The sequence below is a fragment of the Rattus norvegicus genome, chromosome 1, assembly GCF_021556685.1.
Source record: "Rattus norvegicus strain SHRSP/BbbUtx chromosome 1, alternate assembly SHRSP_T2T, whole genome shotgun sequence".
NCBI classification, from domain to species: domain Eukaryota; kingdom Metazoa; phylum Chordata; class Mammalia; order Rodentia; family Muridae; genus Rattus; species Rattus norvegicus.
Window position 1 is genome coordinate 44076149 of NC_141534.1, and position 13475 is coordinate 44089623.

The 13475-nt window shown below is 39.6% G+C and overlaps 1 protein-coding gene across 4 annotated transcripts; it reads left to right on the forward strand.

The window, feature by feature from the left end:
- Window positions 1–1164: 1164 nt before the first annotated feature.
- On the forward strand, window positions 1165–9266 carry Vip (vasoactive intestinal peptide). Of its 4 annotated transcripts, none has more exons than XM_087585397.1 (7): window positions 1165–1315; window positions 2572–2688; window positions 4498–4620; window positions 5501–5605; window positions 5950–6081; window positions 6902–6980; window positions 8458–9266. In XM_087585397.1, the coding sequence occupies exons 2-6, from the start codon at window positions 2582–2584 to the stop codon at window positions 6942–6944; spliced, it is 510 nt and encodes a 169-aa protein (XP_087441523.1). In that variant the 5' UTR covers window positions 1165–1315; window positions 2572–2581; the 3' UTR covers window positions 6945–6980; window positions 8458–9266.
- Window positions 9267–13475: the final 4209 nt, after the last annotated feature.

The window sequence follows — 13475 nt, forward strand, 5'->3', positions numbered from 1 at the left end:
CTAGCAAGATAACGCTCGCTGCATTGGCCTGTCCTCAGTGCAACAAGGAGATACTGAAATCTTAGAGGAGAAGAGAGTAAAGGAGACTGAGAGCTATATTTCCCTGAAGAGATACGTAATAGAACACACACACATACACACCGGGACTTTAAAACGAAAGGGCAGTGTCTTTGTTTTGCCATGGCACTCTTATGATAGCTGCATTTTGACATTAAGTCCCAATTAAATGTATGTCAGGCTGCTCTGAGGGTAAAATCAACAAAAAGAAATCAAGCATCCTTCACAGACTCTTCAAAGGTCTTTTATCTGACCCTTTGAAATCACCTTTATGTAAAGCGATTGAGTTGAGGATGTTCAAACTCTGAAGTAGGGTGAGTTTTGAGGGCAAACACAGTGATTCAACATTATACAAAGAAATAAAATGAGGAGAATGCCTTTGAAGAGAAAGAGAGATTCAGTCCCCGGAGTATACAGTCTGATCATTATTTATTTTTGGAACATTTGATATAGTGTGTGAAGAAAAGGAGTGGGAATTACACTATTTTAAACAAAGTGTGGAAGGGAGGTAGTGCTATGGCTTACACAACAGTGTGCATGTTATAGCATCTTAGACATTTAATGGGACCTCTGTCACTGCGAATTAGCCTCAACAAAAAAGAAATGTAATAACAGAAAGATGCAAAATCATTTATGGTTGCTTTTAAAATTAAAATAGGTTCCAAGAAAACTTTAATTGGGATCTGCATAAGCAGCATAAAGATAAAAAAGCATTAAAGAAATTGACACCTTGGGGAAAAGAGGAATTATTCTCAAAGCACAACAAACACGAGTTTTCTGCATTCGTTCCTGAAGAAAGTCCTTATTTTCTCAGGAATCACTGGGCCCTGTCTGTAACGTAATCGTCTTCCAGTTCATCACAACTAAGTAAAGATTAAAGCATCACACACCCAGCTCAGTACTTTTTGTTAAAAAAAAAAGTACATTTCCTCTCTCTTGAACTTGTTTGCTATAAATGTATATAAATCAGGCATGATGACAATTTAATAAGAACTTCAAGACCTGTTCATCCCATGGGATCACCACTGTGACGTCTTTCGAGGAGCCTTCTGATTGCTCAGCCCTAAGCACAAGCCCTATAAAATGAGGAACTTTGAGATGCTGGTCAGGTTGTAGTGCAGAGCACTAGCGGCTACTGCCAACCTTTCCCCAGGACCAGGGGCAGACTCCGTGGAGCCTTCTCCCAAGCAGAACTTCAGCACCCCCGACAGCTCCCCCGCGCCGGAGAGACGGTCCTGCCAGAAGGAAAGACCCAAGGGTGAGTAAAATCTTACTCTTCTTCATTTCCTCTTCGCCTTCGGGACTTTGAATAGGAGGGTTTTGTTTGTTTGTTTGTTTTGTTTTATTTTGTTTTAATTTTTCTTCTTACAAAGTATTTTACAGTGTTCGTCTTCTGCAATAGCCAAATAAAATAGTCACAACCTATTGCTTGAAGATAGAAAAGCCTCAATTTCTCTCTTATGAACCCAACTGCTTAGAGGATTCTTAGTCCTGTTTAACCCTTCACTAAATATTGCCTTCTAAAACTGAAGTAAGACCAGTTTGCTTGTGTGTAGGATTTTGAGCAAATATTTCAGCTTGCTGCATTTGTTTTCGGGGTTTCCAATTTGTGTTTAAAGAGCTTTTCTTTCTGTTTTTACACAGATCAAACTTAGAAAGCACTCACTTTCTTTGCCATTTGATTTTTAAGTGCTGTGACTTTTTTGGTAACAAGAGACAGAGCCCTCAAACACCTGGGTGCTAGCTGGAAAGTGTTTAGAAATAGAACATGAGGATGGGTCAAGTGCAAGATGCATGGGCTCTAAGAGAAATGCATATAAATTGATTTCCTGGAAAAACTTGTACCAATGCCAAGTGACTCTGAGGGCGTTAGCTTTTATCCTTGAATTAATTTGCTTGGACCTTGGCTTGAAGAAACAGTTCTCAGTGATATCTATAGTGAATACAGAGGGAAAAAGATTTGAAATGTAGTTGAGTACGCAATGTTTTTTCCTTAACGACACAAACTTATACTTTATATCTCTGTGTGTATATATGAACATGTGAACTTTAGATATAATTGGCTAGAAGAAAAATTAAGTGGGTAACACCACAGTTTTACATCAATCCAATATTATAGTTTAAACGGGGGGGGGGAGGACTCAACAAATTCCTTGAAGCTCTTTCCTTCAACAGAAAAAAATTTAAGCTATGACAACTCTGTGGTCAAAACACTGAGTCTAAAGCTAGCTGCTCTGCCTCCAGCACAACAGAAGTGTGGCCTTGGGTAGATGGTAAAGTCAACCGAGTGCCTGCAGAGGCCAAGGCAAAAGGGAGCTGAGCCGGTGTTCAAATGCCTTCACCCTGGGGATGGATCCCAATTCCAAGCTAGTGCTAGAGAACTAACACCATTTTACAACTAATCTTATGCTTTGATTCTTTCCTCAAATCTGCAAGAGCCCTTGGCAACATTGCTAGACCCTCCCGAATGTTGCCAAGTGTGGCTGGGAATGGCAGCATCCTCTCTCTTTTCAGAGGCACCGAGATGGAATCCAGAAGCAAGCCTCAGTTCCTGGCGATCCTGACACTCTTCAGTGTGCTGTTCTCACAGTCGCTGGCCTGGCCTCTCTATGGGCCACCTTCTTCAGTGAGGTAAGTTTTATTCTGGGAAGAGTGTGCTCTCAAGTCAGATAAGTAGGCAAGCATTCCCCGTTCATCTGAATGAGAATTCCCACATGAGAGTTTACAATACTTTAAATTTCAATACTTTGGTTGTGGTGGTCAGCAAATTTATTTCCAACCAAAATAAAAAAAAAAGCTATTCTGGCCTCTGGAATTCACCTCCAGTACTCACAGCACAGCATCACGGCCGGCTTTGTGCACCCATTTCTTTTTTTTTTTTCCTTTTCTTTTTTTCGGAGCTGGGGACCGAACCCAGGGCCTTGCGCTTGCTAGGCAAGCGCTCTACCACTGAGCTAAATCCCCAACCCTGTGCACCCATTTCTAACTGAGGTATTTTCATCTCAGGTCAGTTCTGTTTTTGGTAGAAAAATAGCTGTTTACTTGCCACCTTCACTTAAATTTATAGTTAATAAAAATTATTATGATATTAATACTTTGTTAACGAGATATACACACATGGAGTTCTGTTGAACAGTAATTGGTCTAGGAAGACTGATGCTGTCAATATTAAGGATCATGAAGTATGAATACATTCCTCATGCTATTCTCTATTTGAACCAAAATTTTCTTAGTTTTACCATTTGATACAATAAAGTTTATGCTTCACATGTATAAAGCATGCTATAGCTCAACTTAACCTAAAATAAGATAGACGAATGTTAATAGTCAGTCCATACTTAAGTTTTCTAGTCTACAAGATCACTGTTACCTAAAGGAAAATCATCATGTCTTTGATTGTTTGCCTTTTCTTTATGCTCAGCAGGGTGGGTAGTCTCTCAGTACTAATGCTCTCTCTGAAATTATATAACACGCAATCCCTATCCATTTCATGCTATGACAACCAGAGTCTCAGTACTTGTGTCTCAGCACATGAACAAGTCACAGGAATGCTAGAATTCATACTGACTGCTCAACCTCAGCCCATGGATGGCCACTTTTACATCATCACACAGACATACCAAAGTGCCCTAGAGTGGACATTCCTCAGAAGTCACCCCAATGTTACACACACACACACACACACACACTTTTAACAGAGCAATAGCAATAAAAATACACATGCATTCACAAATACATTATAATCCATATATCATAAATGAAATTTTTTTGCAGTACAGCATCATATATTTCTAGCCAGAACATGCTCATACACACAATATGAGGAGCTAGAGGGACTCCTTAAATTCACTATATTGGAATAACCATTCTCAAATGTGCATGTCTGTTGGATTGATCAATAAAAAGAAATATATCATGCCGATGTACAGCTTTGTGATGACGTTAGGGAACTAGAAAGAGATAAGCAGGTTGCACACTGCTTCTTCTGTCTTGTATTTTGACAGTGGATATTGAATATCACCAATAAGAACCAAGTGAATAAGAACCAAGCTTTGTATTTGTATTTGCTTTTTGTATGTTTATACCTTGTATAAATCATTCCATCTCTTAATGCTACTTCACAAGTAGACATAGTGAAGTGCACCGGGACAATGTGCTTTGCTTATAGCTTGGCTCGAATTGAATTAAGTAGAAATTATGCTTGGTTTAGAAGGCTTATACAAGTTGAATGACATCATTTTTGTGAGCTTGCACAAAATTACTACTTATATCCTCATTAAACGTGGAAACCATGGAGTCAAATTATCCTAACCTTATCTTGCAAACGGATATGTTCCAATAGTTTGTTCTCCTGTTTCAAGTAGCTGCCAGACCATAAACACCACATTTGAGAAAAGAACTGTATGGCATTTCTAGTGGGTTTTTCTTTTACCTTAATAGGTTGGATGACAGGCTGCAGTTCGAAGGAGCAGGTGACCCTGATCAAGTCTCTTTAAAAGCAGACTCTGACATCTTGCAGAATGCCTTAGCGGAGAATGACACGCCCTATTATGATGTGTCCAGGTAAATTCACTCTTGTTTACCTACTTAGGAAACATATCTGAAAAGATGAAACATTCTAGTTTTATCTTTTAAAGGGATAGCTTTTTAAGGACACTTCTCAGTCTGGTTAATATCTCTAGCAACTGTTTCAGATAGCCATGTGGAAAGGTTGTTACAAAGCAGGGAAAAATAATGTTACTTATCTACATCTTTTGAGCATCACTTCAGTGGCCCAGATTAGACAAATCGCAGCTCAGACTGAAGCAGTTGGGATTCCATGAGGGAACAGATACAAAGGAAAGATCCCCCCTTATAAGAATCCAGGGATCCAACAGTGCTGCCCACTCCTGCAACTGCTTGTCTAGCATAGTGTTGCCAAACAGACCATATGTCCCACTGAAGACCAAGAATACAAAGCTTTCCCATGTACTTACGAGGTTCACCAGGAGCCCTCAGATCTTCTCTACTGCGATAGATTTGTTCCCCCATTATTTTGATGGAAAAGAATAACAAAAGGCCTAGAATACTGATGAGTTTGACCAAATTAACACATTTTTTTCATTGCATTATTTTTTATTTAAGGTAGCACAAAACTATACAAATACATAAAAACTATAAATTAATTTTAGTTCAATATTTATTAGAAAAAATCATTTTAAATATCCTACCAGGGAACAAAACTAAAGTACATATCTAAAACAGCCCATTTTCCCCCAAAATGTTGGGCTAGAGACATATAGCTTATATCGTGCTCCAAGTGACTAGTTTCCTCTTGCTATGGTGTCAGGGAGCATCCTTTGGGCTTAAGTTTTGTGAGCAGACTTCTTTGTCATTCAAAAGCTAGGTTGTCTCTAAGAGGAAATGTTACCAGGAAATCATTGTCTTTGCCCCCTTGCCTTAGAAATGCCAGGCATGCTGATGGAGTTTTCACCAGCGACTACAGTAGACTTCTGGGTCAGATTTCTGCCAAAAAATACCTTGAGTCACTCATTGGCAAACGAATCAGGTAACGAGTACTTGTCATTCGGTTTCTTTTTTTAAACAAACACTCCATCGCCAAATTTTATTTTTCTTTCTAGAATTTTATTTTCCTTACTTGAGGCTCACAACTGTTTGATAATGTTCATATTTTTAGAAAAAAATAATGCATGTCATTGAATAAAACACATCTGACCCACCCGGGGTGAGAGAGCTTTTGGTATTTATTGACTGTAAATATATTTTTCCTAAGTAAGTGGGAAACATTTACCAACTAGTCCAACTGAGCTAAACTCAGCAGGAAAAGATGTAGATTAGTCTCCTACTTCTTGTTGACGTTTCGAGTGTCATTTCTGTTCTTGCTTTCTTTAGCAGTAGCATCTCGGAAGACCCCGTGCCGGTCAAACGACACTCTGATGCAGTCTTCACAGATAACTACACCCGCCTTAGAAAGCAAATGGCTGTGAAGAAATACTTGAACTCCATTCTAAATGGGAAGAGGAGGTAGGGGGAAGATAACTCGGTGGCGTGCAACTGTATACATGATCTTCACATGTTAAGCTCTCTTTGGAGACCTTTCTATTTCTCCATCACCTTATGTGCTTTTGTGTGCTTTGTGTGAACTTCTTACTCATTCTCAGTTTTAGCTGTCAGGCTCCCCTGACATACTTTTAAAATACTGATGCACGAATGTCAGCCCAAAGCTGTTAGAAAACAGTATTTCTAGGGATGCTGACTTGGAAACTCTGCTTTTTAAGGTTCCTTTGTTTGATTTTACTATGTCATCGGAGTTTAAAATGATGGCTATTTTGAAGCAGGGAGTGGTTTATTCAAGTTTTCATTTTTTAAAATATATGAAGTACAGTTAGTGATTTTGTCATGCAAGGGAACCCTACCATATTTATGTCCAACAACCGTGTGTTATCTCATTTATCCACGATGCATCTGTGTTCTAGTTCTAAAAGCCTATGTCTGTATAATATGTAAATATTGGACACAGAGATAAGAACTCCAGTGCTATCTCTTCTTCCTCCAGTTGTCTTTGTGTGCATGGTGAATATTAAGCCTAATTCTATTTAACTGAAACCAGACAAGCGTGTCCTCCTTGCCCATTAGATGATAATGATAATCCCATAAGGCTGATTTTAGATTCTATGGTCTTGAACAATTCATGGGCAATCACTAGCTGCAGAGATCATTGTTAATCCCCAGGGTATCTTGCAGAGTATCAATAATCACCTAGACCTGGTGCTATAATTGTTTCCTTGGAACATTCCTCAGCTGAAATTTTTAACATATGCATTTTCCTTTTGGTCCATAGCAGTGAGGGAGATTCTCCAGACTTCCTTGAAGAGCTAGAGAAATGATGAGAAGGGTCCTCTGGGCAGAGCTGAAGATCAGAGGTGAGTGTGCCTGTGCACCCTTACTGTATCCACACAACTACCATGGGAATAGATGCGGGAGTGAGTCAGTGCGTAAAAACATCATAGGGCTAAAGCTACTCTGTCTACCAAGAGATATTACCTAGCCCACACAGCACCTCTACCTGAGGCAGAGCCCAGCACAGCGAATACCTTACGGTGCTACACACCATGTTCTCATCTTACAGAGGTACTGCTCACCAAAAAGAGTTTGGCCTCTGTGGGGTCCTTCTTGTCTATTTACCCTTCTCCCACACGAAATTCAAAGTCACATTCCTGAGGGAAAGTGTCTTAGTTTTGAAACTCAAGTGGTGCTGCTTGTATTAACGTAAGATTTAGTCCAAAGATTGCCTGTTAGCTCTTCAGGTGGATTGAAGAACTATCAGAGGAGCACACTATGATATGTCATGCTATTCTTGGTTTCCTTCAAACATAGCAAACTTCATGGGACAAAAGTCAAAGTTTGACCTTTCATAAGCCATGCAAGCATTAACAATTTTATTATTTCATCAGAACACACTCACAATACTTAGAAAGAGGTGGAAATGTTGTTCAGCTGTGTCAAAAGTCAGTACACTTTTCTCCAATGGGCTATGGAGAAGACAGATTCTGATATAACCACTAAGCATGGAAGTAACCAAGAAAAGATAAAATGGGTGGGCATGGGTGGTCCCAGCAGAACTTGGTTTCTAATACTTGAAAGTAGGCAGAATTCCAACCTTGGCTAAGAAAGGAAAACAGCTAGCCCTTTGTGTGGGCCAAAGGCAACTCAGTCTCACTTTAATTTCTGGTGTAGTCATCTAAGATTTTAAGAGTGCTATCAGGAGCAAACAAGTTTTCAGAACTCATCTACAGGGGTATTTTGGTCCATCAATTAGATTAAATATCTCTTTATCTACGAAGGAAGCATGGGGTGACGAGCTTGCCAAAGCAATAACATCATATGTAGACATTCCTTGGCTCAAGGATAAAAGCTAGGCTGGGGTCTCAGTAGTAGAGCACTTGCATGGCTTACAAAAAAGCCTTGGGTTCCATGCCCAATACCAAAAGAAATAAATAATATTGCTTTGTAAAATGACTGTTTCTGTCAGATAAAGAATATAGCAGACACCAAAATATAAAGCTAGATTTCTTTGTGACCTGTAAAGTCATTTACTGGAGCCCATCTTTATTGTGGAAGGATGGCCTTAGAGAAATCCTTCAGGCCCTCCTACATAGAGTCCACTTGTGAAATGTACAATTGCTTCTTCATTAATGATTAAGTAGAGAACTTCTTTACCCTCCCATTCCTTTGTGACAGTCATTGTTCTGGAAAGTTTTCTCTTGACTCGGCCAGACACAATATCATCAGAGGACAAGTAAAAAATTGATGTTTACTAAATGAGTGAATGAAACTAATATAATACAAATTTAATAATTGTTTCTGTTTAAAGCACTAATTCTTTCTCTTTTTTTCTAGAATTCTTGAAGGAAAACAACCAAGTGATTACATTATGAGTTCTACATATCTAATTCAAGAAAACAACTTCCATAGCAAAACCAAATAAAATGTGTTGTGAATATTGTGGTTTCCTTTATGTAATAACTGTGATGTTTACATTGTAAATATATTTAGCACTCTAAAATTCATCTTTAGCTCGTGAAAGGCTTATAATTTCATATGCTATATATTCTTTAAAAAATATATTTAATGATAGGTAGATACTAGATTAATTGCAATTATCTGAAGCTTTCTGCAAGGGTAGCAATCGAGGAAAATTGATGGGCTTATTTATAGCATGCAGTTAACTATTCAACAGAGCAGAACAGATAATCAGTGTGACCAAGTCTGAATGCTAAGCAGATAGGCTGCCGTGTTACATAAAGCAAAATATCTAAGGGAAAACCAAACATATGGAAAATGGAGATACTTGACAAAAGGATTTTCAAAATTGTATTCCTCCAGTGATAGGGACTCCACCTCTCATGGATTCATCTCTCCGACTAGGATTTGCAATCCCCAAAAGCTTCTTCGAGTTGCTTCAGCTAGGAAAAGCTCAACTTCCAACCTGGAGCTTCCCCTTCCTGCTTGTGCTGTGGATGTGTAAGCTAGAAGCCTAACGGAGTGCTTGATTTCCAGTAGTAAATACTCTTTCCGTAATCACTCACAACAGTATTTTGTCTTATTGGCTTCCTTTGCTGAAAGTACATTTGTAGACACAACTATTTTTCCAATGTGATTGTATGAAATTAAAGACAGGAATAAAGATCTTTGGTTATCATTGCAAATGTGTATCCTTGTTCTGATTCTTTGAAAGTTCCGGTGGTACATTTATTTACATCTATACCTACAGGTTTGGAGTTGGTTTTGTATGATGCTTGAGGTGAATTCACATTTGTGAATCCTAAATTAACAGCTACTTAAGGGAGATGAAGCTTTTTCTCTTCTATAAGGTCCAGGGCAAGATGTAAAGTTGACTGTCATGGTTCCACCACACGAAGCTCTAGCTGACAGATTTAACCAATCTATGAGCTATTCCTTGTCTCCTAGGGTCTAACCCTTTTTTATTTATGTGTTTGTTTGTTTTCCATTAATTAGTTAATTAATTAATTCACTTTATATCTTGATCAAAGCCCTCCTCTCCTCCCAGATAGACCCCCACCACTGACATAACCTCTCCCACCATCCCTCCTCTCTTTCCCCTCTGAGAAGGGGAGGTCCTTCCCCAGGAAACAACCCATCCTGGTACATCAAGTCCCTGTAGGACTAGATATATCCTCTCCCACTGAAGCCCGACAATACAGTCCAGTTGGGGTAGCAAGATCCACAGGCTGGAAACAGAAGCAGGTTAAGCCCTTGCTCCAATTGTTAGAGACCTGCATAAAGACCAAGCTGCACATCTGCTGCATATGTGGGGGGAGGGAGGGCTAGGTCTAGCCACTGTATGCTCTTTGGTTAGTGGTTCAGTCTCTGGGAGTCTCCAAAGACCCAGGTTAGTTGACTCTGTTGGTCTTCTTGTGAGGTTGTTATCCCCTCTGGGTTCCTCAAACCTTCCCCCCAACTCTTAAATAAGACTTTCCAAGCTTAATCTAATGTTTGGCTGTGAGTCTCTGCATCTGTTTCGGTCAGCTACTGCGTAGATCCTCTCAGAGGACAGTTATGCTAGGCTCCTATCTATGAATCCAGGTTGACAGATACAAAAATAGCCTGAGGCTCCAAGGTAGTTAAAAGAGAAAGGTAGGCCTGCAATGTGTCCCTATTGATCCTCTGAGGACAGCTCGGCACATTCCCCCTCAAAATTGGCAGGGGTTGCTACTGCATTCATTTATGTCTGCCTCACACCAGGCACCTGTATATTTAGGCCAGCAGTGACAACTACAGCTGTCAACAGTGTCTTCACATGTTGTATCCTTGTGACAAGACTTTGACCAACAAAGAGGCATCAAGGTCTCACAGTGTCCCTGTGAATCCACTCCATGTGCAGTCACAGTGCACACATAGACCTCCGTGGAGATAAGACTGACTGGCATATTCATCAAACTTGGGTGCACAGTGGTCTCCAAGGAAATGAGGTGGCAGGGTCACAGAAGTAAGCCACAAGAGCAGAAGGGAGGAGCAAGAGGAAGGGTAAGGAAGGTGGTCAGAGGCTCAACCCAAAACCAGGAGTGTACGCAGAAGCTGTGTGAAAGCTATTCTTCATCTGCTTGTTTTCAAAACGGTAAAATGAACACAGAGGAGAAAACCGTCATAATATAAGGAAGTGGTGGGAAGGTGAGATTCCAGCGAAGCTTCCAGTTACTCCGTCTTTGTCTTCCCTTCCCTTTCCTGATTATTTCTCCAACAGTCCTAAGTTCTGGGCAGAAGATGCCACTGTAAAAGCCAAAATGGGACAGAACAGCCAAGGATTTCCCAGCATTGGAAGAAAATCTCATGAAGGAAAGATCAAAGTAGGTTTTTGATGAATAAAGATGAGAAAGAAATGCCAGAGAGCAAAAGAAAAACATCTCAGAGGTAATCAGGAAAACAGTACAAGTAAGGAGCAGAAGTCGTATGCAGAGAGAAGGAGCTAGATGCCAGACTACACACAGCCTAAGATAAAGTCAAACACCCTGTGGAGGTGAGGATGCAGCCCAGTGGTAGAACGGTATGCAAGACCCTGCTTCAACCCCAGTGCCACACACACAAAAATAGGTTCAATGAATAAGTAAAATTTAATAAAAGGTTCTGTCAAAAATCAAGCAAATGACCGAAAACGCTGGGCTTGAATCAGAAGTTAAAACACTGGTTGCAGAAAAATGAATATAAAAATCTCATGTCTGTTAAATAGAAGTTTCAGAAAAAGAGCATGGGGGGAAAGAAAGGAGAAAATAAATAACACAGAGGTGATTTTCACTTCCTTTGGGATGTATTTTTTATGAGGCCTGGCTACAATCCTTCTTCACTTATAAATTAGTGTACACATTGTATGAAGGTGACTGTCCCCTAATCGGTCTATAGCATTTGTCAGTTTGAGCCACCATGGGTTGGTGAAGAGCATTGATTTTCTTGATATCTAGTTATTATTGTGGTAAGTTGATTTCTTATGTTCCTAGATACCTTGACTATATTTATATTTGTAAGTCTTGGGGTAGCATATTTCAATTTAGCTTTTAAATATTTCTATATCAATGAAAGAGAATTGATCCATGCTAGTTAACAAGGTGATATTTTGTCTGCTATTAATATTTTACATTAATATCTATACAATATATTGCTGCAAACACTATTATATGCCACATTAATGTTAATAATAACATACACTCCTTCTGGATAGACTAACGGAATTTCTGTCTTGCAGAATATATTAGAGATGGGCCCCAAGGAGTGCATAATCACATCCACGAATTACTAAGATTAGAACAGCACACTACGGTACATTCAATATGAGAAGAAAGCATGCTCCAGTACCTATCTGCCGATTATATGTGTGGTATAGCCAACTCAAACAGTAGCCTGTCTGGCTCCCGAATAGCATTTGCACATTCTTTTTTCTTAAACAGAAAAAGGGAAGGACATATTAGAGGCATCTGCCTTTGGCTACCAGCTTTCTCTCCCCGATTATTGGGAGAACATTTCTCCGGTCTGTCTCTTTCTTTCACCTGTGTAATTGCAAATCCCCTGCAAGACACATCTCTTTTCATAAGGTAGCCTCTCTCATTCTCACACACACAATGGTACTCCTTCTGCTTCTCTTCCTTGGACACTCGCCCCGGTTTCCTAATGTGGTTCCTTTTGCCTTCGCTTTTCTCCTCTCTGCGGGGTTATGGGTTCATCCACTTCAGTTCTCCGCTCTGAGATACGCCTGCTGATAAGTCTGCCTCATTTGTTGCAGTGGTAGGAGGGGCATATAGATCCCTCAGATTTCTTCTTGTCTCTTAGACTCTCCATTTGGCATATGACATTAGAGATCTATTTACCCAGTTACATTGTATTTAACTGTGTGCTAAAAACTATAGACTCTGAAGCAGAAGTTGCTCTTCAGTGTAAGCTTCTAATTGATTGCTCGTGAAATAATTGTCGTGATCTGTTATTTTACCACAAAAATTTCTCCCCTGTCACTGTACTTATACATGTAAGGGAATTTCACTCATACCTTTATGAATGTGGGCCAAGGTTATTGGGGTTGAGATGAGTACTTGTAAGTACAAGCATGCGAAGAGAAAACAAGGAGACTAAGGAAGGATGAGAGAGACAGGAAAAGACAGTGCGGGGGGGGGGAGGGGACGTCTTACCACCATGAGTGAATCTGAAATAAGAATAGAAAGTAAGGCTAAATCAAGGAGTAAGATAACTGGAGTAGAATAGTGGACATTCCCACTTTCAGATCTCAGGTCTTAGAGTGGTGCTGGCCTAACTAAGAATATACCTGAAGGTGAGAATAAAATTATAAATAGTATTTGAGACAAATGATTGGCTGCATCAGAGGCTACTGTAATAAGCACACACATATACACATATGCATGCACACACAAATGCACACATCCACTTACATACCCATTTGAGACAGAACTCTCACTATGCATCCCATGATGGTTTTGAATTCACAGCTCTCCATCTTCCTGAGTACTGAGATTAAGCTATGCACCACCTTGCCCAACTTTAGTAATCTTATATGTTTAAACATTACATATCATGGTTTTAAAAATGAAATAAAGCAGGCACTAGGATCATATGTAGCACACAGACATACCTGCACAGCAGTGAAGCACTGACTGATCTTCCAGAGGTCCTGAGTTCAAATCCCAGCAACCACATGGTAGCTCACAACTATCTGTAATGGGATCTGATGCTCTCTTCTGGTGTGTCTGAGGACAGCTACAGTGTACCTATATATAATAAATAAATAAATCTTTTTAAAAAATGAAATAAAAGTGAGAATCATTCTGTAGTTGAACATTATTTAATAAATTGGGACAAAACTGTTAACTTGTTAATAACTAGAAAGTATTTTAGAATTG